Source organism: Fundulus heteroclitus, chromosome 19 (genome assembly GCF_011125445.2).
Source record: "Fundulus heteroclitus isolate FHET01 chromosome 19, MU-UCD_Fhet_4.1, whole genome shotgun sequence".
NCBI classification, from domain to species: domain Eukaryota; kingdom Metazoa; phylum Chordata; class Actinopteri; order Cyprinodontiformes; family Fundulidae; genus Fundulus; species Fundulus heteroclitus.
In genome coordinates, this window is record NC_046379.1 from 30,896,996 (window position 1) to 30,924,042 (window position 27,047).

The 27,047-nt window shown below is 42.0% G+C and overlaps 2 protein-coding genes across 3 annotated transcripts; both read left to right on the plus strand.

Annotated features, from left to right (window-relative positions):
* The first annotated feature begins 13 nt into the window (after window positions 1-13).
* On the plus strand, window positions 14-9,102 carry haus2 (HAUS augmin like complex subunit 2). 2 transcript variants are annotated; one of them, XM_036150574.1, is made up of 7 exons: window positions 14-106; window positions 2,953-3,039; window positions 5,243-5,341; window positions 6,289-6,358; window positions 6,913-7,045; window positions 7,688-7,796; window positions 8,696-9,102. In XM_036150574.1, exons 1-7 carry the CDS (start codon window positions 98-100, stop codon window positions 8,846-8,848), a joined length of 660 nt encoding a protein of 219 aa, XP_036006467.1. In that variant the 5' UTR covers window positions 14-97; the 3' UTR covers window positions 8,849-9,102. The 2 variants fall into 2 exon arrangements, with proteins under 2 accessions (XP_036006467.1, XP_012735176.2); XM_012879722.3 differs by lacking the exon at window positions 14-106 and adding an exon at window positions 1,777-1,828.
* Window positions 9,103-11,657: 2,555 nt separating this feature from the next.
* On the plus strand, window positions 11,658-24,602 carry srp54 (signal recognition particle 54). Its single transcript, XM_012879730.3, has 17 exons — window positions 11,658-11,791; window positions 14,136-14,221; window positions 15,045-15,142; window positions 16,397-16,488; window positions 16,590-16,674; window positions 16,772-16,876; window positions 18,387-18,453; window positions 18,580-18,637; window positions 18,720-18,870; window positions 19,057-19,205; window positions 19,292-19,392; window positions 20,360-20,446; window positions 20,526-20,599; window positions 20,878-20,986; window positions 21,254-21,424; window positions 21,934-22,029; window positions 24,113-24,602. Exons 3-17 carry the CDS (start codon window positions 15,065-15,067, stop codon window positions 24,202-24,204), a joined length of 1,515 nt encoding a protein of 504 aa, XP_012735184.2. The 5' UTR covers window positions 11,658-11,791; window positions 14,136-14,221; window positions 15,045-15,064; the 3' UTR covers window positions 24,205-24,602.
* Window positions 24,603-27,047: the final 2,445 nt, after the last annotated feature.

The following is a 27,047-nucleotide window of genomic DNA, read 5'->3' on the forward strand; positions in this document are numbered from 1 at the left end:
CTTCGCCTTCCGGCTACAGAATAACATCCTGTTCTCTGGAGGGTGTCTGCCATCTATTGGCTTGGAGTGGTAGTGCTCGAACTGAGACTGGCGCCATATGAAACAGGTGGGTCCATAATTTAAAAGAAAGTGCTACTCTTCCATCCAATTTCAGTAAAGTTCATTCTATTTAGGCTGGTCCTCTGGTAGGGGTCTATGATGAGGTTTTATCTGGATTTATAAAGGTATACAAGTAAATCTAAAAAAAAAGGGAAAAAAAGAATATTGCGTTATTATAGACCATAAGGCTACACTCACCACTGAGTGAAGACAGCCTTGCTGTCTGAAGGCTGTGCAAAAGGTGATAAAAACAGCAGGAACAATTGTTGGCCACTCACCTCCTTCTGTGGAGCACATTTTGAGTTGCGCATCGCATCAGCTGCAAGCACTGCTTTGTGACTATGTTTGATTGCGTTGTCCCTAACCAATAAAAAAACGAAATAGCCATGTTAACACGTCACGTCACTAAACTAGAGCTTATTTTGTCTTTATTCGTGTTGTGACAACAAGTCGGTTGAGAGCACTTTGCATCTTGAGGAAAGTCGTGTAATAATAAATAATTTTTATTTGTGATAAACTAATTTAAAGCGAAACGAAAAGCCCACAAAATCGTTCCCTTTTGTTGTCCAACATCCAGACCAATAGGGGGCGGTGTTGTGTACAACAGAGAAGAAGAAGAGCGTTGGCGGAAAAGTTTCCAGATTGGAAAAGTATATAAATAAAGAATATGCTGAATATTTACAAGTATTTACAGATGCTTCTAAAATGTTAAATGATAAAATTGGAATAGCATTTATAATTCCGGACTTAAACATTATGAAAAATAAAAGAATAACAGATAGAATGACAGTTTATACAGGTGAGCTAGTGGCTATATTAATGGCTCTAGAGTGGTGTGAGGAAACAAGGAAGAAGGAAATATTGATTTGTTCAGATTCAAGCAGTGCATTAATAAGTATCTTAGAACAAAACTCAGAAACGAGACAAGATATCATATTGAATATTAACCAATCAATTTTTAAAATTAAAAAATATGGATCTAGGGTAAAGTTAATTTGGATTCCTGCTCATATTGGGATAGTAGGAAATGAATTGGCGGATCAATTTGCTAAGAGTGCAGCAAAAAGGGATAATGTTGAGGTAAATATCAAAATAAGTAGAAATGAGGTCAAGAATATTAGTAAAATATATTTTAAAAAGAAATGGCAGGAATTATGGGATAGAGAAGAGAAGGCAAGATTTTACTATAACATTCAAAGAAAAGTAGGGGAATGTAGGGAAGGTAATAGGAATAGAAAAGAAGAGGATATTATATCCAGATTAAGGTTTGGGCATACGGGGCTAAATAGTACTTTGAAAATAATTAATAAACATAGTACAGGGTTGTGTAATTATTGTGGAGAGTCAGAAACAGTGCAGCATATTTTTCTAGTTTGTGATAAGTACAATCGGGAAAGAGAGATATTAGTCAGAGAGTTAAAAAGAAATAAAGTAATTTTAGATATTAAAAATCTGCTGCAAAGGTCCTCTGAAGATGTAGTATTTAATAGCATTTTTAGTTATCTTAGGAAATCAGGTTTAATGGGAAGATTATAGTGATAGGACATCTAATCTATACTCCAGTCTGGAAGGTGGCGGTAATGCACCTATAAGTTGTTTGCCAACCGCCAAAAAAACCTAAAAGAAGAAGAAGAAGAAGTTTCCAGATTTGGATTGAGGGAGGTTGAAACCTTAAACCGAGCGGAGCAGACCGGTGTTACAGAGCCCGGCCGGCTGGAACGACCGGAAGGTGAGGATCGATAAGTCGCCACTTATAGATCATCGTGTATTTTGTGGTCAGAGACAATCTGTCTGCTTTTGTCCCTATGTAGCGTAGCATCTTTGGGACCCAGGTTCGAATCCCGCTTGTGTCAGGATGGGTAGAAAATGTGTGGCGTTATTATTGTTCAGTTTCAGGGTGGATACTGGACGTTCGCGCTCCGCAGCTCCAGCGGCGTCTGCCTCCTGTTCAATCCGGGACAGGCAGGCTGATCTCGGGCTGCCGCTCTCTGTCTGATCGCTCCTCCTACACACGGTGGTTCACTTAGGGACCGTCAATAAAGTTCTAAACCAAACACTCATGAGAAACAAAAACTAACAACGCTCCTGTCTAGTTAACCAGTGACACAACTGTTGACAAATAAGGCACACAAATTTTCTCCCATTTTAAAGCATATTTAATTTTTTTCTTTATGAATTTTTATTATCAAAATTCACTGTCAATAGCTTTCAGCTCACGTTTATTGGTCTCATTTCACGTAGACTGACTGGAGGACATTAATCAGACAAGCAGTCCTGAAGTCTGTTAACTCTGGAAGAGCTGCTGAGATTCACAGCTCAGGTGGGGCAATCTTTTAACAGGACAGCCGTTAGACGGAACCACCAGAGGTTTGGACTTTTGGAAAGAGTGGCAAGATGAAAGCCGTCGTTAAAGCAAACTGACAAGAATCCAGTCAGCAGTTTTCCACAAGTCATGCAGGAGGCGCAGTAAATATGTGGAAGGAGGGGCTCTGCTGCTTTCTGGCCTGCATACAATCAGCTATGTTTGAAGGGAACGTAGAACTGTAAATTACCCTGAATACACCATCGGTGCTTTGAGACAAGGTGGGGGCAGCATCATCTTGTCGGGCTAAACATTTTCTTCAGCAGAGACAGGGAAGCTGGTCTTAGTTGATGGGAAGATGGATGAATTTAAATCCACGGACGAAAAGCTGTTGGAGGCTGCAGAAGACTGGAGATTGGGGCGGAGGTTCACCTTCCAGCAGGACGACCACCCTGAACATACAGCCAGGGATGTTCAGGGTGTTCATTTAAACTGAAGATGTGCTCAGTTATTTGGATCATTCCCTTTGGATGTTCCTGTTTCACTTCCAGATGCAGCAGTGGGATTTGTCTCCCTTCACCGTGACTCCGGCTGCCAGCTTGCTGTCCAGATGTGTCTCTGCTGGAGCCGTGTCCCAGGTCAGGAAGTCATATCCTCCTTTTGTTCTACGGTGGTGTGAAAAAGTGTTTGCCCCGTCCTCCTTTCTTATGTTTTGCATGTTTATACAGTCTAAGTGTTTCAGAACATCAAGCTAATTTAAATATTAGTCCAAGACAACACAAGTAAGCACGAAAAGCAGTTTTTAAATTAAGGTTTTAGGAAAAGTAAGGCTTATGGTTTATTATTAAGGGAGGAATAAAATCCTAACCTACATGGTCCTGTGTGACATTGATTGTGTGTGCGCCCCCCAAAACATCACACCCAGGCTGATTACTGCCACACCTGTTCTCAATCAAGAAATCACTTCAGGGGCGTGCTCCAATGGCACGACCCATATACGAAGGCCTTTGTCCTCTACATGGCTGACCCGGGTTCAATTCCGGCCTGAGGTCCTTTGCCACATGTCTTCCCCCCTCTCTCAAAACTTCCTTTCCTGTCAGTCTACTGCATGAAAAACGAGCCACTAGTGACGTAAAAAAAAAAAAGACTTCAGTAGGATCTGCCTGACCAAGTTAAAAACGGCAAATGATCCTCAAAAACTCTACATCGTGCCGAGAGCCAAAGGAATTCAGGAACAAATGAGAGAGAGAAATTGAGATCTCTGTCTGGAAGGCGTTCCAAAGCCATTTCTAAAGCTTTGGGACTCCAGAGAACCTCAGTGGGAGCCATGATCCACAGATGGAGAAAACATGGAGCAGTGGAGAACCTTCCCAGGAGTGGCCGACCGACCAAAAACACCCCAAGAGTGCAGCGACGACTCATCCACCAAACATCTTAGCAACAGTAAAACATGGTGGTGATGGTCTGGGTCTGCTTTGCTGCTGCAGGACCTGGAAGACTTGCTGTGATAAATGGAGCCATGAATTCTGCTGTCTACCAAAACATCCTGAAGGATCCTGAAGGTCCAGCCATCTGTTGGTGACCTCTAGCTGAAACCAGCTTGGGTTCTGCAGCAGGACAATGATCCAAAACACACCAAGTCCACCTCTGAACGGCTGAAGAGAAACTAAATGAAGGCTTTGGAGTGGCCTAGTCAAAGTCCTGACCTGAATCCTACGGAGATGCTGTGTCCTGACCTTAAAAAAGCCGCTCATGCTGGAAAACCCTCCAATGTGTCTGAATGACAACAGTTCCTCAAAGATGAGAGGACCAACAATCCTCCACAGCGCTGAGAAAGACTCACTGCAAGTTATCGCCAACGCTTGATTGTTGCTGCTAAAAGCAGAACAACCAGGGATTAGGTTTAGGAGGCAATCACTTTGTCACACAAGGCCATGTGGCTTTGGATAAAAAGCTTCATTTAAAAACTGCACCTTGTGTTTACCTGTATTTACATTAGTTTGATGCTCTGAAACACTTTAGTGTGACAAACATGAGAAGAATAGGAAATCAGGAAGGGGCAAACACTTTTTCATACCACAGTATAAAGTATTTTCTGCTGATCACCATTATCCTGTTTCCTACCTGTCCTCTATTTAATAAAACTGACAGCAGGATCTGTGACACGTGACCTCAGTTTGCTGGTTAATTTCTCAGAGGCCGTGTCGGCAGTCATGGCTAAAGCGGACAGATGTTTTCTCCTGAAAACTTTCCAACTTCCTGTTTTTCACCAACAAAACACATTTTCATGCTGCTAAGAATAATGCAGCTGGAAGAAGAGTTTCTGGATCATCAAAAAACTTCAACATTAAAGAATCAGATGCAGAAAATGGGGATGTCCTCTAAGGACCGTCTCCACCACTGCATAGCTTGCTCAGTATCAGCGGCTGATGGACGTTGATGAATCTGCACTTGGACCTTTGGACAATGGACCTGGAACAAGGATGTTGGCAAAGACACCACATCTGTCCAAGGAGAAGATGAAACACCAGGGCTGGATCCTTCTCCTGGTCGTTTGGAACATTAGGACATTGTTTGGGAAAAGGAAATGTGAGAACTACCATGAGCCACGGTGACGGTCTGTGAGCTTTCCAGCATGATGAAGCATCATGTCGCACAGACACCTGTGCAACATGTAAATAGATCTTTGCCAAAAAATATTTTTAAATTTGTAAGCAAGAATCATCTCTGAGAAAATGTTGCCACGGTTTCAGATTCCTCCTGAACTCCTCAGCCCGGCTGTTTTGATCAGATTTTGATGCTCAGCCCTCTGGAGTGACGTCTGTGTTCATCTCCCCTCAGGATGAAATCGACTCGGCCTTCTCTGAGCCGGGCCCCGTCCTCTCACCACACCTGCAGGAGGCTGAAGAGCAGATCAGAAAGCACAAGCAGCTGTGGGAGGTATGTCTCTGTGGAGGGGCGGAGCCTGGACCGTCCCTGCTGGACCGTAAGGCGCTGCCGTTAAGGCTGAGTGTGCTCAGAGGTTTACATACAGCCATCAGCAGCATGAATGACGTGTTTTTGGCATTTATTTAACATTTTGATTTTATTTGAATAGTTGTTTTTCCAGGGTTGGAATTCTGAGTTTATCTAACAGCACAGAGTGAAACTGATGTGTTCACAAATTAATATCTACGTAATCAGGCTTGAAATGGAAGGCTTCGGTTGCACTGATGGTCCTGCAGCTTCCGCTTCCTGTAGTTCATCAACATGGACGAAACTTTGATGCTAAATTTTGGTGCCTGAAATATTAAAGATTTATGGAGTGTGCTTTAAAACTGGATCTGTCAGAAAACCCAGCAGTTAAAATGAGCCCAACCAATTCTGATGAGAGTGCTGAAATATCTCTCCAGAACTTTACCAGAACTGTTTGATGGTCACATAAGGGGGACTTTTATCCAAATCATAATTTTGGCCCTGTGTATAATGACCTGATGCTCTCAGAGATGATTGCGGGCTGAAACGCGTCGTTAAAAGCCCTGAATGAACACGCCGTTGGTGCTGATGATGGGGTGTAAACCTCTGAAGATGAATCCCGTCAGTCCAGTCACGTCTCTGTTGGCTGGGGAAGGATTTTAAAATGCATGAATTACACTAAGTTCTTTATCAGTCAGCTACAGCCCTGCTACAGCCGCCATGACAGATGAGTTCAGCTGAAACAAAGCCCTGCTATGCATCACTTTTTCCTTAAAGACTGAACTGGCTTGAGATCCTAGCTGCCTGCTCTCCTGTTCAGGAGAGGACAGCCCCGGTTTGCAAAGCTACTGGTACATTCTCCGGGTTCCACCGGCGCTCCAGGCTGCCCGCGTGGTTCTGCTAATGGGTTCTGTTCCCTCCCACTGACTCAGGTGCAGCTGCAGTTGGAGCTTTTGAAGGTGGATGAACAAAGTGCTGACGTCGCTCATGCCTTCCACCTCAGTGAGTGCCACTCTCATCCGGCTCCGGCTCTTATCCTCAACGTTTGTGGTTTAAAAACAATCCAGTTGGCGTTATTTATTCAGTGTCTGCTCACAGCCAGGCCCAGATCAGGGAACGGGACCAGGTTTGGTCACAGTTCAGTGCAGCCCAGGATTTGTTGATTCCAGATAAATGTGAGTTTATAGAGAAGTGATCAGGTTAAATCCAGCCTCCACCTTCCTCATCCTGACCACAGGGAACTCATGTTGGCAGGCTTACTCTGAACTTTCTACTGCTTTACAGTAATTTAGTCTTTTCTTTTCAAACATGTGAACATGTCTCTGTGCACAAGTACCCCCCCCCCCCCAAACCTTTACCACCGTTTTGCTCATTAAATCCACTCGCTCAATTTTAAGATTGTCAAACTGCTTTAGAGCCAAAGATTTGAAATGTGTGGCCTTTGCAAAAAGCTTCATTTAAAATCCGTTTTAGTGGGTAGAAAACTAAAATAATGACATGACAGAAATCCGAGCCGTGATAATCATGGTCTGATCTGTGCTGATGCCCCCCCCCAGGTCAGAAGAACGAGCAGCTGGAGCTGCTGGGTAATCACCTCCTGGCCATCCTGAGGGAACACACGGTTCTGAGGCAGAGACTGATGAGGCCGCTGGCTAGCACCAGTCTGCCTGTCCAGGCTCACATGCATCCGTAAGATCTGCTTCTTTTTAACATGGAGAGGTAGGGCTGGACCAGAATTCAATAACAATATGTATCGATTGATAGATGTATATCGATGATAGAAAAAAAGTTCTATAGAACAGTTTTCCTTCCTTTCTGCATTCTAGCCAATCACGTAGGTTAATATTAGAATCACTACATCCAACCAATCACAACAGGAGACCCAGGAATGATCCACACTCCAAGCTCCGCCCCCTTCAAAGGGTTCAGAGAGCACACGTTTTTTCATTTTTTATTTTTTATTTTTTTTTATTTTTGCAGTTTTGATAAAAAGTTGGTTGGATAAAGAGTTGAGTTTTGAATTCAGTGTTTGTGTGTTCTTTATCTAAAAATAGGTCATTAAGCAACAGCATAAAATAGCCAGGGCTGCACTTAAAATATATGTTTGAATTTGTTGATAATTATCGATATTATTCAATATTTCTATTTTATTGATGTTTTTTTTTTCTATATCGTCCAGCCCTATGGAGAGGTGATCTTGCGTATTAACTGACCTAGAGGCATGTGTTTCATTCAGTTAAATAAAAAGTATTCCTAGAGCACAACACGGGTCATCTCAAGGCGCTTTACTGGACCACCCGCTTCCATTTCATGTCTAACTCTTTGTTTCAGCTTCGTGGTGGACTCCGTCCAGCTGATGATGGACTTCATAGAGTGTCTGGAGGAGAAGCTGAGATGTACCCACAGTCCGACCAGCGCCGCCGACTGTCTCGCCCTGCTGGTCAGTTCCGTTACAGACGTGGAACCACAGTTCTACTGGCCCATTGGGTGTATGCTTCTGCAGCACAAAAACCATAACCCAGCATCTGTTTTGCTTTCAACTACATTAATAAGATCCAGCAACCTCAGAGGAAATATTAGAAAAAATAGAAGCAGGCTCAAAGCTGCAGGGAGAAGGCTCTCATCAAAGTACTTAAGTTATTGTAACCGGCTGAGTTCAGCTAGTTTTCATTGTTTATGTCTCTTAAATTCAGATTAAAAAAAATCTTGCTCAGTTTGATTGAAGCAGACGCACTGGTGCTTCTATTTGTGCTTCTTCTTCCTAGCAGATCGCCGCCGTTCTTTTAAACCCAGTCTACCAGCACAGTTTCACGCAGCTTGCAGAGGCAGTCCATGCCTATTCAACTACAACCACTAAGAAACAACCTGAAGATTATACTGTTTTAATAGGATTGTGTGATTTTTAAATGGTGTTCTGGACTCTGCTGTTTTACTACATGGAGATCTATAATACGGGACTGCAGCGGTACTCGTGCTAATTTAGGAAGCATGATTTACCTTACATAACAGCACAAAAAACCAGCCTGGGTGGTTAGGTTCTAGAGAAAAAATGCTCTGGGACCTATAGTGGAAATGGGCCTTATTAGGGTACATCAGTGGATGAGGGAAGAAAAAGTGTTTTATGTTCTATTTCCATACTTTCAGAGTTATTTTATTCAACTGTAACAAAAAAATTGTAAGCAGTAAAAAGAATCCAACAAATGAAATCACTAAACATTCCCATTTTTCTGGGTCCTGATATTCAGTTTAAAGGAGAAACCTCTCTTAAAGCTTGTTGTGGTCACTTGGAGCAATAACATGATCGTTCTGATGGTGGTTTTCCTCGCCTCTCCTCTCCAGGATAGCTCCCTGGCTCTCATGCTGACTCTGGCAGCAGAATCAGAAACGCTGTTCCGCAGGATTCAGCAGTGGAGGTCCGTCAGCACCAGCCGCACAGGACCGCCTGAGGCACAGCATCTGTCTCCTCCCACAGCTGGGCCCCCGGCTTCCTGAGAAATCCATTTGGTTTCCCTCGGATCAAAATCCCCAGCCTGTAGAAACCAGTCCAGCTTCTTTTTCATTGAACCGCTCAGCTTCATGTCTCAGTGAGCTCACAGCTGCCTGCCACAGCCTTTTACAGACTGGACTCAAAAACATTTAACCATCACCTGCTGGAACTCACCAAAACATGATGTGCTCTTTCACAGGATATTGTAACCCAGACTGCATTATTTTACAGATTTCAATTAAAAACACTTAAGATTTAACAAGTCTTTCCTTTGTTTTTCTACAATCTGAGTCTCCACCATTTATTGGGACTACTGGTTGCTTTACTAGAATGCTGGGGTGGGGATCTGCACAACTGGCAAAGTGTTGAATATAAGTTAAATCAAAATGCATTCATAAAGCATTAAATAGAATGAAGGGTACGACCAGTGTATCATGTGACCTTAACAGCCCCATTAAAGGTCCGTATCAGTCAACATTTATTTATAGAGAACTACACCCAAAGTGCTGCGCAGGACCATAAATTTAAAAGAAACAAAATTAACCATTGAGACAATATTTCCCTTTTTAGTCCCACAGTGGGGAGCTAGTTTTGTGTTTACCCCATCCCTATGGAGCAATGTGCTGCTGCACTGAGTGGCAATAATCTGGTCATGGGTCTTGCTCAGGGACCCAGTGTGACAACCAGGCAGCCTTGGGAGCCTCTCCAAGATTCAAACAGGCAGCTCTCTAGCCACTAGGTCACCACTCACACATCACCGGGGAAATCAAACCCGGTCTCCCGCATGACAGGTGTAGATACTCACCACTATACCCACCAGGAGAACCCACATAGTAGATGTACAGCTGAGGGGCCTAAAAAGGATCCTTGGGACCCATTTGGCAGTGACGCACCTCTAATTCCAAAAACATTGCTGAGGTTGTGACATCGATTCCTGGTGTTAAAAGCTAAATGTGGGCTGAGGAGCACAAAAAGGTCTAGTTAAAGGAAAGCAATTTTACTATTCAAAGTGCCAGGTTATAGTAGATTGTGTTCCGGTTATGGAGAGATCACACTCCTCTGTGTCCTTGGGGAAACCTCACTTTAGGGTGTTGGATAGAAGGTTTTAAATGATGACTGAACCTTGGATTCAGGAGGAGCACAGATCTTTACCCTCACACAACTCTGGACAGAGGGATGGAGGTTTGGTTGTCTGGTCCACATGTTTGTGGATCTGCAGAAAGCTCATGACTGTGTCCCTCCTGGTATTTGGGAGGTTATGCAGGAGTTTGCAGTATCTGGGTTGCTTTTAAAGGCTGTCTGACTTTTTATAATCCAAAGCTGTGTCTACGGGGGGTTCTTGGTACAAAGTTGAGCTTGCTCCCAGGATTCAGTGAAGTCTGCCAGGACTTCTTTGTCACCAGTCACTTTTGTAGTGTTTGTTGACATTGAGGATGAGGATAGTTCCTGGTTTGGGAACATCAGAGCCCCACCTTTTTGTTTTTTTTTAAAATGTGGTTTTGTTGGGATCTTTAAACCATGACTTCTAGTGCACTGGAGCATGTCTTGGGTTCTCTAAAGCCTTCTTTCTCGTTCTTTCTGTTCTTTCTGTGTTTGAATGTAGAAAACTTGAAGAAATGCATCATTGATTTGTTTTGCTAATTGAGGTTGAGCTGAAACTAAACTAAGAGTAAATCGCACTGATACTCTGCCTACCACCGGGTCAACAAGGAGACCACAAAGTTAAGGAAAACCAAAGACTTGATCGTACTGGTGTCCAGTAGCACTCCGGGGTGTCACCCCGAAACTGGGAGAGTGGCTTAAGCAGATTCCAGGTACAACATCAGTAAACCAAGAAAAGATCTACAGGACCAGAGTCCTAGGAAAAGCTTAGCGACTATGTAGAACCCTGAAGCTGACTGGTAAAGCAGTTCTCAAACTTTTCAGTTTGCAACCTGGACATAACTGGAAGAGTTTTGTCAGCATTAATACACTTTGTGAAGCACGTTAATTTTTTTTAATCTGTGAAATATGCTGCATAAACGCAATTTACTAGTTATATGAGGATTACTGTAAATCAAGCTTTAGACTGGCAACTCCAATATAACTTGAGTATTGCCGATGGATGGAGGAAGCTTGAAGTGGAAATAACTGGCACGTAGAGAGTTCATGAAAGAAAGTAGAGGAACAGACTTAAAAATTCCACACTGCTACAGTTTATGAGATTACAGAGACTGGGCTATGAAATATGGTTACCATGGAAACAACAGACGGAGAAAGAGCCTGACATACTTAGATTGGACACGTCTACATCATAATATGATCTTCTCCACCAATGTGATGAACGGAACACTGATATCATACTGTGCATGCCCTTGAATGGGTGAACATAATTGGTTGTGCTTGTGTGTCTGTGCGAGTAATGAACGGGCTCTCTCTGGCGTCCAGGAATCTACCCGTCGCGTTGTTGTGTATGAGAGTCCAGTACTGAAGCTGTAAACATCCCTCTGCCTTTTAGATTAAATATGGTAAAATATAGTTTCTGTTTCAAGAGTCTTTTTTTGTTGTTACAGAAGTCTACAATAGAAACACCACATTATTCAGGCAAAGAAAACCTGGGGTGACCATGACCAAGTCAATTCACAAAACAACCCATGGATGGCCAACACTGTTTTAAAAATATTTTTTATAAGTCTCACATTTAGCACTTTAATGAAAAAAAATGCTTTTTTAGTCACATGAATAATGTAACGTTTTATTAAATCAAACTACAATGAAACACTGGAGAAGCGGCAAGGTAAACTCTGACGCGGTCCTATTCTCCAGGCCAGTAGGCGGCGGTACTGCACTGTAAACTCCCCATAAACAACATATGATGACGCAGAACTTCCGGTTTAGGGCTGGTTAGATGACGCTTCTCTGCTGGAGTTTGGATACGACTACGTTTTCATTATAGTGTCCAGAGCTCGGTAAGCCTGAACAACTGATTGATTTCTTCTCGCTTATTCCGTAGTTCTGTTCCCGCTAACACAGACAAGGGTGAGCTAACTGGGCGCGCGGACAGTTTCCGCGTGAACCGCCAGCTAACGGCTGTCCAGCTAGCTGCTGGCTGTTAGCGCTGCTGTAAACAGCTGTGATGTTGTTCACAGCCGCAGGTAAGCTGAGGAAAAACACCTTCTGCCTCGGGCCTCGCTGTCGGCATCAGCCGGAGACGGGCTCAGGCTTGACTTTCAGCAGTTTTGTTTTGTGGAATTGGCTTTCTCTGGCGATATAAATTAAACTGAAAGGTTTAAAAAACGCCACTGTCTACTTAGCACATCTCAGGCCAAACATTTACGGTTAAAACACTCACATTTGTGTGATAATAAATGACGAATACTAATAGTCAAATTCTAGGTTATTTGCGTTCTTTAAAGCAACCAGAATAAATTAAAAGAACTTTAAGATCTATATTGTGCAAGTACAGAAGAATTGGAAAAAATAAATCACAGCTATAAAAAAAAAAGTAAAAAAAATAAACAACTGGACTTCTATTCTTCAGCTTCAGAATAGAAGTCATTTTTTTAACCTTTTTTCTGGCTTGATCATGGCTGGATAACTGAGAATCCTCACCAGCATATCAAACCACTGCTATTTCTGGCTGGATGTGAACCTCCAGCCCAGTCTCTTCCAGGGTTTCTTCCAGGATTAGGTCCAGCCTCCATCCATCTTGCCACCAACTCTGACCTGCGACCCTGTTCTTGCTGAAGAACATCCCCACAGCATGATCCTGCCATCACCGTGTTTCGTTATTGCAGAGTGATGTGTGTTGTTAGTTTTCTCGTATGCATAGTGTTTGGCTTGTGGCAAACCTTGATCTGGAGTTCTTGTTCCTTTCTCTTGCCGAAATATGTTGTTTTGCCACTTTTCCATAAAGACCTGGGCCCGTATTCAGAGATTCTCGGAGTCCTCTCAGAGAGCTCCTATCTTAGTCTAGAAGTTCCTGCCGAGGAGTTTTAGCTTCAGAGTGATTCAGATGTTGCTGAGAGCGACTCTGAGTAAGGAGACAACAGAAATGTTATCTTAGTGAGGAGGTGTGGTCGACCCTGTTGCTAGGTGGAATGCTGTCTTCTTCGTTTATTTAATCAAGGACAGCATATGAAACATGTTACACGATGAAACAATGCAACCGTTGTTTTGTGCAAATGTTGTCTACCTAATGGCTAATTTGCAAACCCATTATAAGAGCTGTGATTGGTTGATACAAGAAAGAAAAAGCACAAAAATGCGCTCCAAATAATCAAAGGAGAGAAATTAACCGATTAGACTGGATGAAGAAATACAGGATGATGAAATTTAACAAAACTGATTGTTACACAGCATCAAAAGGTTTCAACACAGCTTATTTACATCATCATTTTGATTTGCTTCTGTTTAGTCTCCATACTGGTCATTTTACTACTTAATGTGTTCCCACCAATCTGCATTTCACTGATTGCCTGCTTGTATAAAGAGGTTGGATTTGGCAAAACGACTAACATAAAATTGTGAAAAAAGGTAGAGAAAACGAGGAGGAGCAGCACCGTGGTGACGCGCAGCTCTGGGAGGAGAATAGAGGAGTGTTGAAAGGTCCAATGGTCTCTGGATCACAGCACATTTCGCTGAAAGTAGTTAATTTCCCTCTATGGGGATGATAGTTTATTTTATCTACGTAATCATTATGGCATAATGGTTAAAGAAGTTCATGTGCTCATTTCCTCCACTATTTAGGTGGTGGATCAGCCAATCAGCTCTCTCTGTTTCCATCGTCCTTCCTGCTTAAGAACTTAGGCTCGCTAAACGTCCTCCTCACTACTCCCAACAATCTTAGACTTTAGGAGCTCTCTAAAAGCTTTGTGAATAGCATTTATCTTACTGAGGTAAAGTTCTAAGAAAAATTGTAAAATTCAAGAAATGTGCAGATTTGGATCTCTGCAGCTCCTCCAGAGTCACCAAGCACCTCTTGGCTGCAGTGCTCATTAATGCTCAATCCATGACCCATGGCCAATCCATCAGTTTGAGGTTTTCTCAGTGCATTTGTTTTTGCTGAATTAAAATTCTGGTTATTAGAGTAGAGAATGGAAAATAATTGCTCATAACACGTGATATATTATATGTATAGAAACTGTTAAAGCAATACCTCCCTCTCCTTTACAATTATTCATTACATTGAAGTTTGTGGCTATAATGTGGAAAGTTACAGAGGCCTGGATGTTTCTGCAAGACGTATAGATTTGCCACCAGAAGATTAGTTTAATTTTGAAGGACTATAATTTTTCTCTTCTCTATGTACAGTGTGGCTGTGAAAAGCAGCTGTCGTCTGATTCCCTGAAGGTGCTCACTTGGGGGGTTCCCCTCCACAACATATACTCACACAGGAAGTAAGTGGCCCATTTTCACCTCTACACACTGGTTTTGCATCTGCAGCAGAGATTCTGTCCAATGTAGGGTTGTATGATTTTTGTCAAAAATCAAAACGCCGATATATTTCAACCATAATTGTGATTTAGTTAGACTTTTCTCTGCATTAACCACAAGTAGCAAAAATGGCCTGTAGATGAAGATGTTTGTAACCAAGGACTATTTAAAACAGGAAATTGAACAGTTTTTATTAATCAGAATATTATTATGCAGGAGAATAGCTTGTTGAGTTGGACATCAATCCTTGTTGAACATGAAGTGCAACCAACAAACAAGGCTTTGTATTAAACAGTTTGACTGCTACTTAATGCTATGAGATTCCTAAAAGTTCCTTGTAAAAAAAGAGTATTGATTTTAGAAACTCTAAAACAGGTAATAAAATTAGATTATCTCACTGCTGCAACTGTCCTCACTTCCATGTGGAGGCAAACCCACTTTAAACATATTACCCATACCTAAAGGACGCGTCTTATTCATGAATTGTTACACAGCCAAAAATTGCAGACCTCTGTAATCTGGATATAGTGTTTTTTAAAATTCCGATTATATTGCAAATAAATTGTGCAGGCCTAGTCGTAGCAATAAAACTTCTTAGGAAACTGAGAGTGTAAAATCAGTTCTGTCACTATTAAGGGTTGACACAGCCACAGGCAGAGAGGTAAACGGGACGGTGACCGAACATACGGCAGTTCAGTGGTTGAACCCAGACAGGACCGTTTTTAGAACCGATGTGGAGTATGGAAGGGATTTTCTGTGAACGCGTGCTACTGTGGGTCTTTTCAGGACTACTTCAGGGTGCCATCATGGTGCTGGCTGACCTGGGACGGAAGATCACCTCGGCGCTGAGGTCACTCAGCAACGCCACCATCATCAATGAAGAGGTAGGCAACACGGTGTCTGTCGGATCCGTCCTTCAGTCCTACTCTGGTCTAGAGATGGACCAAGAAATGGGCTGGTGATTAAAATGGGACAGTTGGACTCTTGACGGGCCCAGATAGAGAGCGTAATGTATCAGGTGCTACTAGGTCACGATAAACCACAATGCTTCAGGCAGAAGACTCAACGTTTGTTTCAGTTTTTAGAAATGAAGTCAGGAAGTATTAAGGAGGACCGAGTTTCTAGAAAGTGAACAGTTTTCTGCTCAGGGTCACGCTGGTTGTGCTAGCTGCTAATATAAGATGCTAACGATAGTTAACCACTTGTATGCTCATAAAGCATTTGTTGGAGGTCTCAATCAGTCATCGCCTCAGGCAGCTTCCAGTGGCTGCAGGAGAATTTACAGCAAAGCTTCCCAACATTATGAGGCATGGATGCTCTGACCCTACAAAGTGTTAAAGGGAATCTGGTATCAGGCTTTAACCGATGAAGCTGCTCTCAGGTTCCTAATCACTTCTCTTTGTTGAAGGAAGCTTCTGAGTGCTGGGACCCAAATTTAACTTCAGAATCAAATTGTCTTGTTGGACTATAATCTATGAACTAAACTAGATGTTTTGGTTCAAAAACCTGTTAGGATTTTACTGTATTTGCACATTTCCAAAAAAAAAAAAAAAAAAAGAGACCCTTGTAAATTTTTACTGTTTAAAGCAAATTAAGGATCCATTGATATGAAATTTTGGGCCGACATAAGTAGCTGATATTAATATTGCTGTTATGGCTGATAGCCAATAATAATGTTTATTTCTTTACCATTTTGACATTGTGAAAAATCAACCACACCACTGACATTGCTTCTCTGCTTCAGTTACACATCCCACAATCCTGCACTGGATCCCGATCACAGTCACATGACCAAACACATCCCTCGTGGCCAACCCCCACCCCCCCCCACCCCCTCCTGAAACACACACACAAGCAGTAAGATGGACGTGAACATCGGTCGTTATCAGCCCAGTTTCACTTTATCGGACCAATACCAACCATGTTTGAAAAAATGCAGACATGTCATGCATCACAGTCTTAGTTCACATAAAAGTTTTCTTTTGTTCAATGAAATTTTCAGTTTATCCTTAAAGGAGGAGAAGAAAGAAATGTTGTATATAGTTGTTAAAGAGAAACTGAGGTCAGAGCTTCACAAAGCTCTGCTCACTGCGTGTCTGCCTTAGCGGCTGCTTTTAGGAGTTCCCTTTTGTCTCCAGGTGTTGAATGCCATGTTAAAGGAGGTGTGCGCTGCCCTCCTGGAGGCAGACGTCAACATCAAGCTGGTCAAACAGCTGCGAGAAAACGTCAAGTAAGTCTGGCGCAGCTCTGTTCTGATCCTGGCCTCCTGGGCCGACGTGAGGCCAGTTTGGTCCGGGTGTTTTTCAACACTTAGCATTTTTGCCCCTGCAGGGCGGCTATAGACCTGGAGGAGATGGCATCAGGACTGAACAAGAGAAGGATGATCCAACACGCCGTCTTCAAGGAGCTGGTGAAGGTACGCTGACCGCGCTGCTGTTTATGGCAGGAATCACGTGAATGAGCCGTGTATGTTCTAGAGAGTTTGGCATGTTCACGTATGACCTCTGTTTCAGCTGGTTGATCCCGGCGTGAAGGCCTGGACTCCAACCAAAGGCAAGAACAATGTTATCATGTTTGTTGGTCTGCAGGGCAGTGGCAAAACTACGACATGCTCCAAGGTGACTGCACACACCTGACACATAAACTCTTTCTAAGCCTCAGACATTTTAGAGTTCTTGTTCTCACTTCTCTCCTGCTTAGGTCTAGAGATGTACTGCTGATAGCAGCTGTAGACCTGTTGGACATAATAGATGCTGCCCCATCCTGATTGGACGATTCTCTAAACATGGCTCTACAGTGTTGTGGTCAAACACGGGAACATTAGCACCAAAACAACATTTAATGTTCAAATGTGGAATAAATGCCTAGAACCCTGTGAGAGCAGCTGTTATGATGTGATGAAACTAAATATGAACCGTTTCTGCTGTAATTCCCTGCGGTATGTTGACCGAGCTTTACCAAAACACCACCATACCCACAGTGAAATATGGCGGTGGCAGCACCCTGCTGTGGGGTAACTTTGTTCTGCTAGAAATGGGCTTTTTTGGTTTAGCAGGATGAAGTTATGGACAACTGCCAACACCAGTCGGATTTAGCTTAAAAGCTGCAGGAAGGTTAGAGCAGAGTTTCTTCTCTTACACGGTTAGAAAAAGCACCCGTCCAAGAGAGAAGAAACAGATGTTAGCTACAATTAAATCCAAAAGCACAGCCGTCGAGCCACCTGAGGACGACGGTGGGTGTCTGGGAGAACTGTTGCAAGGAGTCATCAGATATGTTCAGGTCGACTTGTGGAATCCTGATTGAGTCCAATTGAGGCCGACTGCTGGAATTAAATCAAAGCTTGTTTCGGCAAATCCTTCAATTGCATTTGTTAAGGATAAATGGTTAAAAGTAAATATTTACAGATAAGTCTTCTTTTCTTTTCCAGTTTTAGGACCGGTGGGAATAACTTAAGTATTTCTGTTTGCTAAATGCCAGAATGAGAATAAAAGCAGTTTATTTCTTCAAACCCAGAAGTTCCCCTCCATTATCTCAGGATTTGGTAGAGTCTCCTGTAAAACTCTCTGACTTGGGTCAAGTGTTTTGAGTTTCCTTCCACAATCTTCTCCCTGACAGAGCTGGTTATTTGGGTCAGGGTTGTAGGCTGTCTTGCTCTCACACACGTTTTCAGCTCAGCCCACTAATGTTCTCTGGGACTGAGGACGGGGCTTTGTGATGGACACTCAAAAACATCGACTTTGTTCTTATTTAAGCCGCTTTTTAAATAAACTGCTGGTATGTCCTGTTTGGGAGACCCACTTATGTCCAACCTTCCTGTCTGATGTCTTCAGATGTTTCTACATAATGTTCTTTTTGTCAGGATGCTGTCTATAGATGAATAGAGCCCTGCGTGTGTCCTGGTAAAGCCCAACACCAACTCTGAATCGGACAACAGATTTCCACAACTTTGCCTCTACCCGTCAGCAGACATCTGGTGTCTTTACGATTACAGAAAAGCTCTGAGATGTAGACTTTATGGCCAGACCCACTGAGAGATCAAAACCCAGATCATCCTTAATGATGGCCACTGTGTCACATGGCTGCCAAGCCTTGGCTCCACTAACAGCTGTGCTGATCTTCTCCCTGCAGCTTGCTTATTATTACCAGAGGAAAGGCTGGAAGACTTGCCTGATCTGCGCTGACACCTTCAGAGCAGGTAGGCACGCCCGACTTTGCTGCTTTCTCTGCCTGAAACATGGCATGATTTGACAACCTTCACCCAGACGATGTGTCCTACAGCAAATAAACAAACTGCCGTGTAAACCCGTCTCTTATCCCCAAGGTGCCTTCGATCAGCTCAAACAAAACGCCACCAAAGCCCGGATCCCCTTTTACGGCAGGTGAGTGTTGCTGTGCTGCCTCCAGGTTGTCGGTAGTTAGCCCCTCCCCCTCCTGACTGCTCCCTGTTTGTGTTGGGATCAGTTACACTGAGATGGATCCCGTGGTGATCGCCGCTGAAGGCGTTGAGAAATTCAAAGGCGAAAACTTTGAGATCATCATCGTGGACACGAGTGGACGACATAAACAGGAGGATTCGCTGTTTGAGGAGATGCTGCAAGTCTCCAACGCAGTGGTGAGGCCCTGAACTCATCACCTCAGGCGTCTGGCCTGTGTCTGGACTGAATGAAAGGATGTGTAGTGGGATTGGTAGATGGATCTGTTTTGTTGCCTGAATCTTCCCTAAAATCATCTCTCCTGTCACGACGCCACATTGGCTTTAATTCCATGTGTATTCAAGCTTCTCTCTCTGTTTCCACAGCAACCAGATAACATTGTGTACGTGATGGACGCATCAATCGGACAGGCCTGCGAGTCTCAGGCCAAAGCTTTTAAAGACAAAGTGGACGTAGCGTCAGTAATTGTCACCAAACTAGATGGCCACGCTAAAGGAGGCGGAGCTCTGAGCGCGTAAGAACCTCGCCTGCGTGATGCCGCATGGCTGGTTGATCTTTAAGCCACTGCTTTAACTTCGCTTTGTGCTGTTCTGCTGTTAGCGTGGCGGCCACCAGGAGCCCCATCATCTTCATCGGAACAGGCGAACACATCGACGACTTTGAGCCGTTTAAGACGCAGCCTTTCATCAGCAAGCTGCTGGGTAAAGACCTTCTCTGCTTCTGCTCTCACTGCACCTGCTGCTCTGGCAGGAATGCAGCCCTGCAAGCTAAATAAGGTTTAGTGGTCCTTACGTCCGATCGTTGCTTCTGTAAGAGTCACCGTCCTGCAGGGATTCTTTTCATGGTTGCCCTGTTGAATTCAGCTCATATATTATGCCATTTTCATGAACACACCAAGGTCCACCTAATTACACTTAGAAACACCAGCTTTCCAGCACTGACTGGACACGTTCTGGAGAAGTATAGAAACACAAAACCGAGTTTGGAAAAATCTTTTTATTTCCTGGCTTTATATCCTGTCTTGTTTTTTTTTTTTTTTAGTGTTTATTTTTCTCCATCCATCCATCCATCTACCCCTCCTCCTGTATTGGACCTCTGTAGACTTAACCGCTTTAAATAAACATTGAACTTCTGAATTTATACTACAGTAAATAAGCAGTTGTGCAACAGGATTGAGAACTTAGTAAATATGAGTGTGAAAATAGCCAGAATTTAATGTGAGAACTGTGTAGAAGCCGTGATTCACATGATTCAGTTCCATCCTGCCCTCATCAGCCATTGGATGAGAGACTAGGTACACCCTGGACCACTAGCCTGTCCATCATAAGGCCAGTATAATCCAATAGCAAATAAATCGAATAGACACTATGATTCAAACCCATTTCCATAGCAGCATAACTTCACATATAGCTCAGGAAAACCGGATCAGAACCATCCTACACAGGGTATCTGTTGAGGTGGGGTGACTGAGGTGGCTTGGTCACAGATGAGCATCTGTCCCCCCAAAGTAGCTAGTTCACAGTCCAGAGATGACATGGGTCATTATTGTCTACCTTTGGCTTTAAATCTGTTCAGTCACATTGTTTATGTTTGTAAAACACAACATTCATTCATACAGGCAGGCAGCCAGTATTCAGCATCAAAACCAAAAGACTGTTTTTGTTGCAGGAATGGGGGATATTGAAGGACTGATCGACAGAGTGAACGAGCTAAAGCTGGATGACAACGAGGAGCTGATAGACAAACTCAAACATGGTGAGCACCCCCCCACCCCCCCTACTCTCCAGAACCTGTTGCAGACAAGGTGACTGACTCCTGATCTCTAAACCCGCAGGCCAGTTCACCCTCAGGGACATGTATGAGCAGTTCCAGAACATAATGAAAATGGGACCCTTTGGTCAAATAATGGTAAGTGGAGATCTTCTGTCAAATGGTCTTGAGATCCCTTTTGCTTTCTTGCTGTTTCCGTACAGAAAGTTTCTGTATAAATAAATGCCTTGTTAATGCCATAACGGAAATGCTTTATTACACTAACATGCAACTGTAGCCCTTAATATAGCAGCTTTGTTTAATGTACCACAAAGCTGATAGGATTTGATCTTACAACGACGGTGAACCTTGGCGAGGCTGAGAGTGACGTGCCTCTCTGTCCTGACTCTGGATTTGTGTGTCTGTGTTGTGTTCAGGGTATGATTCCAGGTTTCGGTACAGATTTCATGAGTAAAGGAAACGAGCAGGAATCAATGGCCAGACTGAAGAAACTCATGACCATCATGGACAGCATGAACGACCAGGGTAATACATCTTATAACACTCAGCACTGTGCTCTGGATGTGTTGTAAAGTAGATCTAAATGTAGACCTCAGTTTGAACTGGAATTTGGCTAACACCTATAAAAGTTTAATAACATCTTGGAGCAGATCCGATTGGAGTGAAAATCTAAACATTTGGAACAAGTTCAAAAAGTGCCTCCAAGCAAAAGGGAAACCATAATTTCCTAATCCAGACAGTCTCAGATTTGCCTCCGTATGTGTAATTGGTCTCACTATGTTTCCTTTGCAGAACTAGACAGTAAAGACGGGGCCAAGCTGTTCAGTAAGCAGCCCAACAGGATCCAGAGGGTGGCCCGTGGCTCTGGAGTTGCCACGAGAGATGTTCAGGAATTACTCACTCAGTACACCAAGTTTGCCCAGATGGTGAAGAAGATGGGAGGCATCAAAGGACTCTTTAAAGGTACCAGTGAGCCACGATGCAGGGCTAGGAGAGACTTGGATCTGGGCCCGTCCTGATTTAGTGACACAATAGATGTTCTCAATCAGAAGAGCCTTGGTTGGATGCCAGCTGTGCCACCTGACCAACTGGCTTTGGTGAAGCCACTGAAGCCCACGGTTCCTCCATCTCTTTATTAGTTGAGGGACTGTGTTGCACGCTTCAAGCTTTTCAGTGTAACCAACTGATTTCCTTGGTAAAAAAAGGTGTGGAAACATTATGTCTTGTGTCTGCATGTGTGCATCTTGAGCTGGTGTTAATGACTAAAGATTCTTGAATGGATGAGCAAGGAGAAGATTGTGAATAGCTTTGTAAAATTTACTTAAGGATGAAGGGTTAATTGAATAAGTAGCATTTCCTAAGAGTGTGACCTGAAAGTCAAGCAAGAAAAAGGCCCTCGACTTTTGGAATATATTATCAGTCTTGGATTTTAGACCACAGATCAGAGCTAATGTGTTTGTTTTGTGTTTCAGGTGGAGACATGTCCAAAAACGTGAACCCATCTCAGATGGCTAAACTGAATCAACAGATGGCCAAAATGATGGATCCTCGGGTCCTGCACCATATGGGTAAGACCTGCTCTTCACGACAACCTCCTGAATGAACATTAGTTCACGGCTCCTTTCAGACATCACCTAATCAAGGTTTTATTTAGAAAGTGCTTTTCTCATGGTCACAAAGCGCTGTACCAGATACAATATGGCATCGTAAAAATCACAGGACATTAGACCCAAAAACAGGTGCATAAAAGATGTCAGACCGAAAAATATCAAATAAATGTGGATTAGCTGGCAGATACAGGGAATCAATACCCGCACAATACCCTTGGCAAAAGCCATACTAAATAAGAAACAGTTTTCTAAAATAATACAGTGAATCAACCTAACAGTTATGGAGGAAAGTTAACTTACTTATCTTTATATTCTACATAAAATTTCAAACTGAATGACACAATGGTAAGAGATTTTGATAAAAGACTGAATGCTTGCTTGGGGAAGTATTTAAAATGAAAATAAAGAGCCGAGTATCAGGCCTTGGGGAACCCCACAAATTAAAGAACCTTTCACTGAGAAGTAAAAATTAGCTTTTACATAGAAACTCCTTTTCTGTCAATAAAAGCAAAAACAGTCCAATGCTTGACTCTATTCCGTTTGTAAAGGTGCTCCACCTGGAAACGCTGCAGACATAGGCTGCATCCGAAATGTTCTGGTTATAGCTCCTAGCTCCTGTTGCTCTGGCTTTCATTAGGTCAACAGTAAAAACTCTTATCATGGGTAGGAAAGGAGTTTCAGACTGCTGTGTTGACTTCGGACCGCCTTTAACTCATTTACATCATTACATCATTACACGATGATACAAGATGATTATCATGTGAGTCAAATCCGGGCCAACAGCCTTCCGAACAAGAACTACAAAACATGCAAGTTGGACAAATGTAGGGAACAGCTGAAGCTGTCGTTACACAAACCAAAATATCAGGAGGCGCGTAAACTTATACAGTCTTTCTAGTTCTAACAATAACCAGTCTAAATGCTTGATATTGTCTTCTTAAGTAGAGTTGACATACTGCCGATAATTGTTTTATTTATTCTAATTGTTTTCATTTTATGAATAGGTTTTATTTTTAACAGAAATGGTGTTTATACATTATATAGAAAGCAAACGATGTATACAGCATAAACAAATACCGTAATCAGTTTAATTTTCATGGTTAACATATATATATATATATATATATATATATATATATATATATATATATATATATATATATATATATATATATATATATATATATATATATATACACACATTATATTTTATCACATCACAGCTGGTGATTTTATTGTTTCCTTTCATTTAAAACTTTGCCATTACACCATGTATTGGATCTTATTTGCTGTAGACAACAAAGGCGGAGATGGCCAAAGACCCCTGATCCACATGGATGACCAACAAGTCATGTAATATGTGACACAGTAAATGGGGCTACTTATAAGTGCACACTCTTTTCTCTCCTGACATTTTGGTTAATTTCCGTGAGGTGGGCTATGCTTATACATCATGTCACGCAAAGGATTGTGGGATTCCTTAAAGCTCTTTAGCGGCAGTAATGGACATCATGACGTTCCGATGCTAAAGAAATGATAGGAAGCATACGGGCTCTTTTTCCTACCTCCTTCCTTACTGACTAGTCTAAACCAAGTGAGTAACAGAAAATAGTTTAATTCATAGATGGGTTTTTTCACGTTTAACACCAAGCAAACACAGGTAGGTGTTATAAAGGGAAAGTAATAACATCACCTTTCAATGTGCACTCACTCATTTGTACGTGTGTTGCAACAATCTTGAACCTTTTCAACGTTCAGACCAGAATGCACAGGCTACACAAATTCATGAAAAAATACCAAATGAAATTCCTTTTTATACCCGATCTTCAAACCCAAATGTACAGAAAACCTGTTTTATATGGACTTTTAAAAACTCTTACAGGAGTCTCTGCATCATCATAATTTCCTTCAACCATCCAGGTTTAGTTTTAATGTAATGATATTTTTTTGTTGTGAACTAATTTAAATGAGACAGAGCAAAATCAGTGCAGGAATAAGCCGTCATTGAATCACTGATTTGTGTTGTGTCTGTGTGTTTCAGGAGGCATGGCTGGTCTTCAGTCTATGATGCGTCAGTTTCAGCAGGGAGCCGCTGGCAACATGAAGGGCATGATGGGATTTAACAACATGTGACCGCCCACCAAGCTGAAGCTTTAATACAAAAGAAAAAAGGCTTCTCCTCTTTGCCAGTGGAGGAGGTGCCACCCATCTTTTGCTGCTTTGCACCAACAAAGTAAATAAAGTTTGTCCCGCTAAGAAAAACATCAGAGGTAAATTGTGAGCTTAAAGGAGTAATTGAACTTTTCAGAAAACGTTTTTGTCACAGAAAGCTTCGGAGGGCTCCTTGGTCTTGTGGAAGTTGAGCTGATATTTAATGGGTCTCATTCACTTTGGTTGGTAAAATGTTTTTCCATGTAAAATTAAAAGTGAAGCATTACATTAATAAATACCACACGGTGAATATGTGGATGAATTTAAGTAGGGACAGTATTTTTGTCGACAAATAAACATTTTTATTGCATAATTTTAAACCTGCTGTGTATTTATTTCATAGACAAAAAACAACAAAAAGAACCACTTTTTTATGCTTACATTAAATCAGACTAAGCACTTGTTTTAGTTTTCTATTTTTTTTTCTTTAAATTTGAGAATTTATTTTCAAACTCAGAAGTTCACATAAATTAGACATAATACCTTAAAACATATATAAAATCCCAGACGGTGTCATGACTAATTATCTAATAGATATAGCACACCTCAAACGTTAATCAATTTTACCTGCTGTTGTGCAAATGGAGCACACACCAGGTGGAAACTAGGGGCAATTAGCAAGACCCCCCCCCCCCTCCCCTCCCCTTTAATAAAGGAGTGCTTCTGCATGTGGTGACTGTAAGGTAGTGAGGTCAAGGGTCAGCAAGGTGAACCGAAGAAACAGCCTCAGTCAACAGTTCCAGCTTCTGAAGACTTTTATTCAACAGGATTCTGAACACTCCTTGTCCCTCTGAGCTTCCAAGAGCTCTGTTTTATAATCAAGTGGGAACCCACCTGCACTTGAGTGGACCAAACCACAATTAAACAGGGAAAAGGAAAACACAGGAAAACTAAACAGAAAAACAAAAAATTATTAAGCTGAGTTACAAACTCCTCTATAAAATAAAATGGTCTGCAAAATAAACCATGTAATACAAGAGAAGCCAAAAAGTTACTTTAAAGAAAAAACAAAAGCAATACTGCAAAAGAACCCTCTAATTGGTAGAATCCAGCAAGACAATCAGTGACATCACTCAGACATTTAAGCAGGAAGTACTGGGCCGGCCCCTCCCATACTCCTGCAGATCTACAAGGACAAACAATGGTGAGTAAAAAGGTAAACAAATATGAATATACTTTGAAACCAAATAAACAAGTTCAACCAATAATCCAGGAGTAGCTTTAACCTAAACATATAGATGGAAACTGCAACCTAATGCTAACACAAACAAACCCGGGATAGTAAGTGGAGCAGAGCTGCAACTAATGTTTAAATTTAAGCAATTTGGCCATCTACAGAAAGTAAATGAATCAGAAATAAGAATAAGGGACAAATGGTGAACACAAACTGAACCACTTTGTCACAGTGACCACAGACCACTTCTCAATTCCTGTGCTTTACTACGTTAGGATGCTATTCAATTTTATTTATATAGTGCCAATTTATGATACATGTCTTCTCAAAGGCATTTTACAAAGTCAAATTAAATAAAATTATACAGATTGTATAATTATACAAATACTTGTGTGATTATTTTTGTCAGCACATTCAACTATGTAAAGAACAAAGTATTTAATAAGAATATTTAATTCATTCAGATCTAGGATGTGTTATTTTAGTATTTCCTTTATTTTTTGAGCAGTATATGTTCCAATAATTTAATCTGTCAACTGTTTTCTGAAGAATATTTGCATGGGGCAACAAGTGTTTTCCTATTAACATTAAGAATGTGGCAGTCACATATTGTGAAATATATTTAAATAACAGGTAAGGGAGAAGGTGAAAAGCTTCATGTCAAGTGATCGTTTTCAAACATTTATATCAGGGGTACAGTGTTTCCAGATTTATTTCTATGTGAGAGGCACTAGCAGGACATTAGTCGACAGACAATCTAAGCAGAGCTTCACATGTTATCCTTAATGAGTCCACATGAATTAAAAATTAAAAGTTGGGGCTGATTGAGTAGCAAGAAGTTGCAAGTATTAAATGATAATGGGCCTGATGGGAAGTAAAAGGATGAGTAAAAAAAAATAGATATTTGTCACCTGGTGTGACTTCTACTTTGCCTGTTCACTGAGGAAATCCAGACAACCATTAAATGCATAAAGCTGTTCTAGCAGGAATAAGCTACATATGCTAAGTTCAGCTTGGAGCAACAACAGAACCTTCCTGCTAACTTTATTTAGCTCAACTGTACCTTACCGGGCTGCACCGTGATGCAGTTGGTAGAGCTAGGCTTGCAGCAAGAACATCCTGGTTTCAAGTCCCTACCTGGTGTCTTTCTGCAAAGATTGCATGTTCTTTCTGTGCATGTGTGGGTTCTCCCTGGGTACTCTGGCTTCCCCCCCAAAAAAAACAAACAAACAAAAAAAAAAAAAACACTGCATGAATATGTGTATGCATTGGTGTTTGTCCTGTTTGTCTCTCTGTTGCCCTGTGATAGACTAGTGACCTATCAATCAATTTTATTTGTCAACTGCAATTTGCATTGCAATCGAAAATTCAGTTCCAGTACAGCCGTCCATCACATACACTTAACAAACATTTTGGGGGAACGATTGACTGAGGCCTTGCGTTACCAGGAACGCAGCCAGTTGGCCGCTGCTATTTCAGCGCAGCCGTTAGGTGCGTTCCTCCAAACTGCCTCAGACCCCGCTTTACGCGGAGTCCACAAGCGCTGCCCTTGAAAATCTTTTGAAGAAAGATTTACATTGGGGGAGTGGAG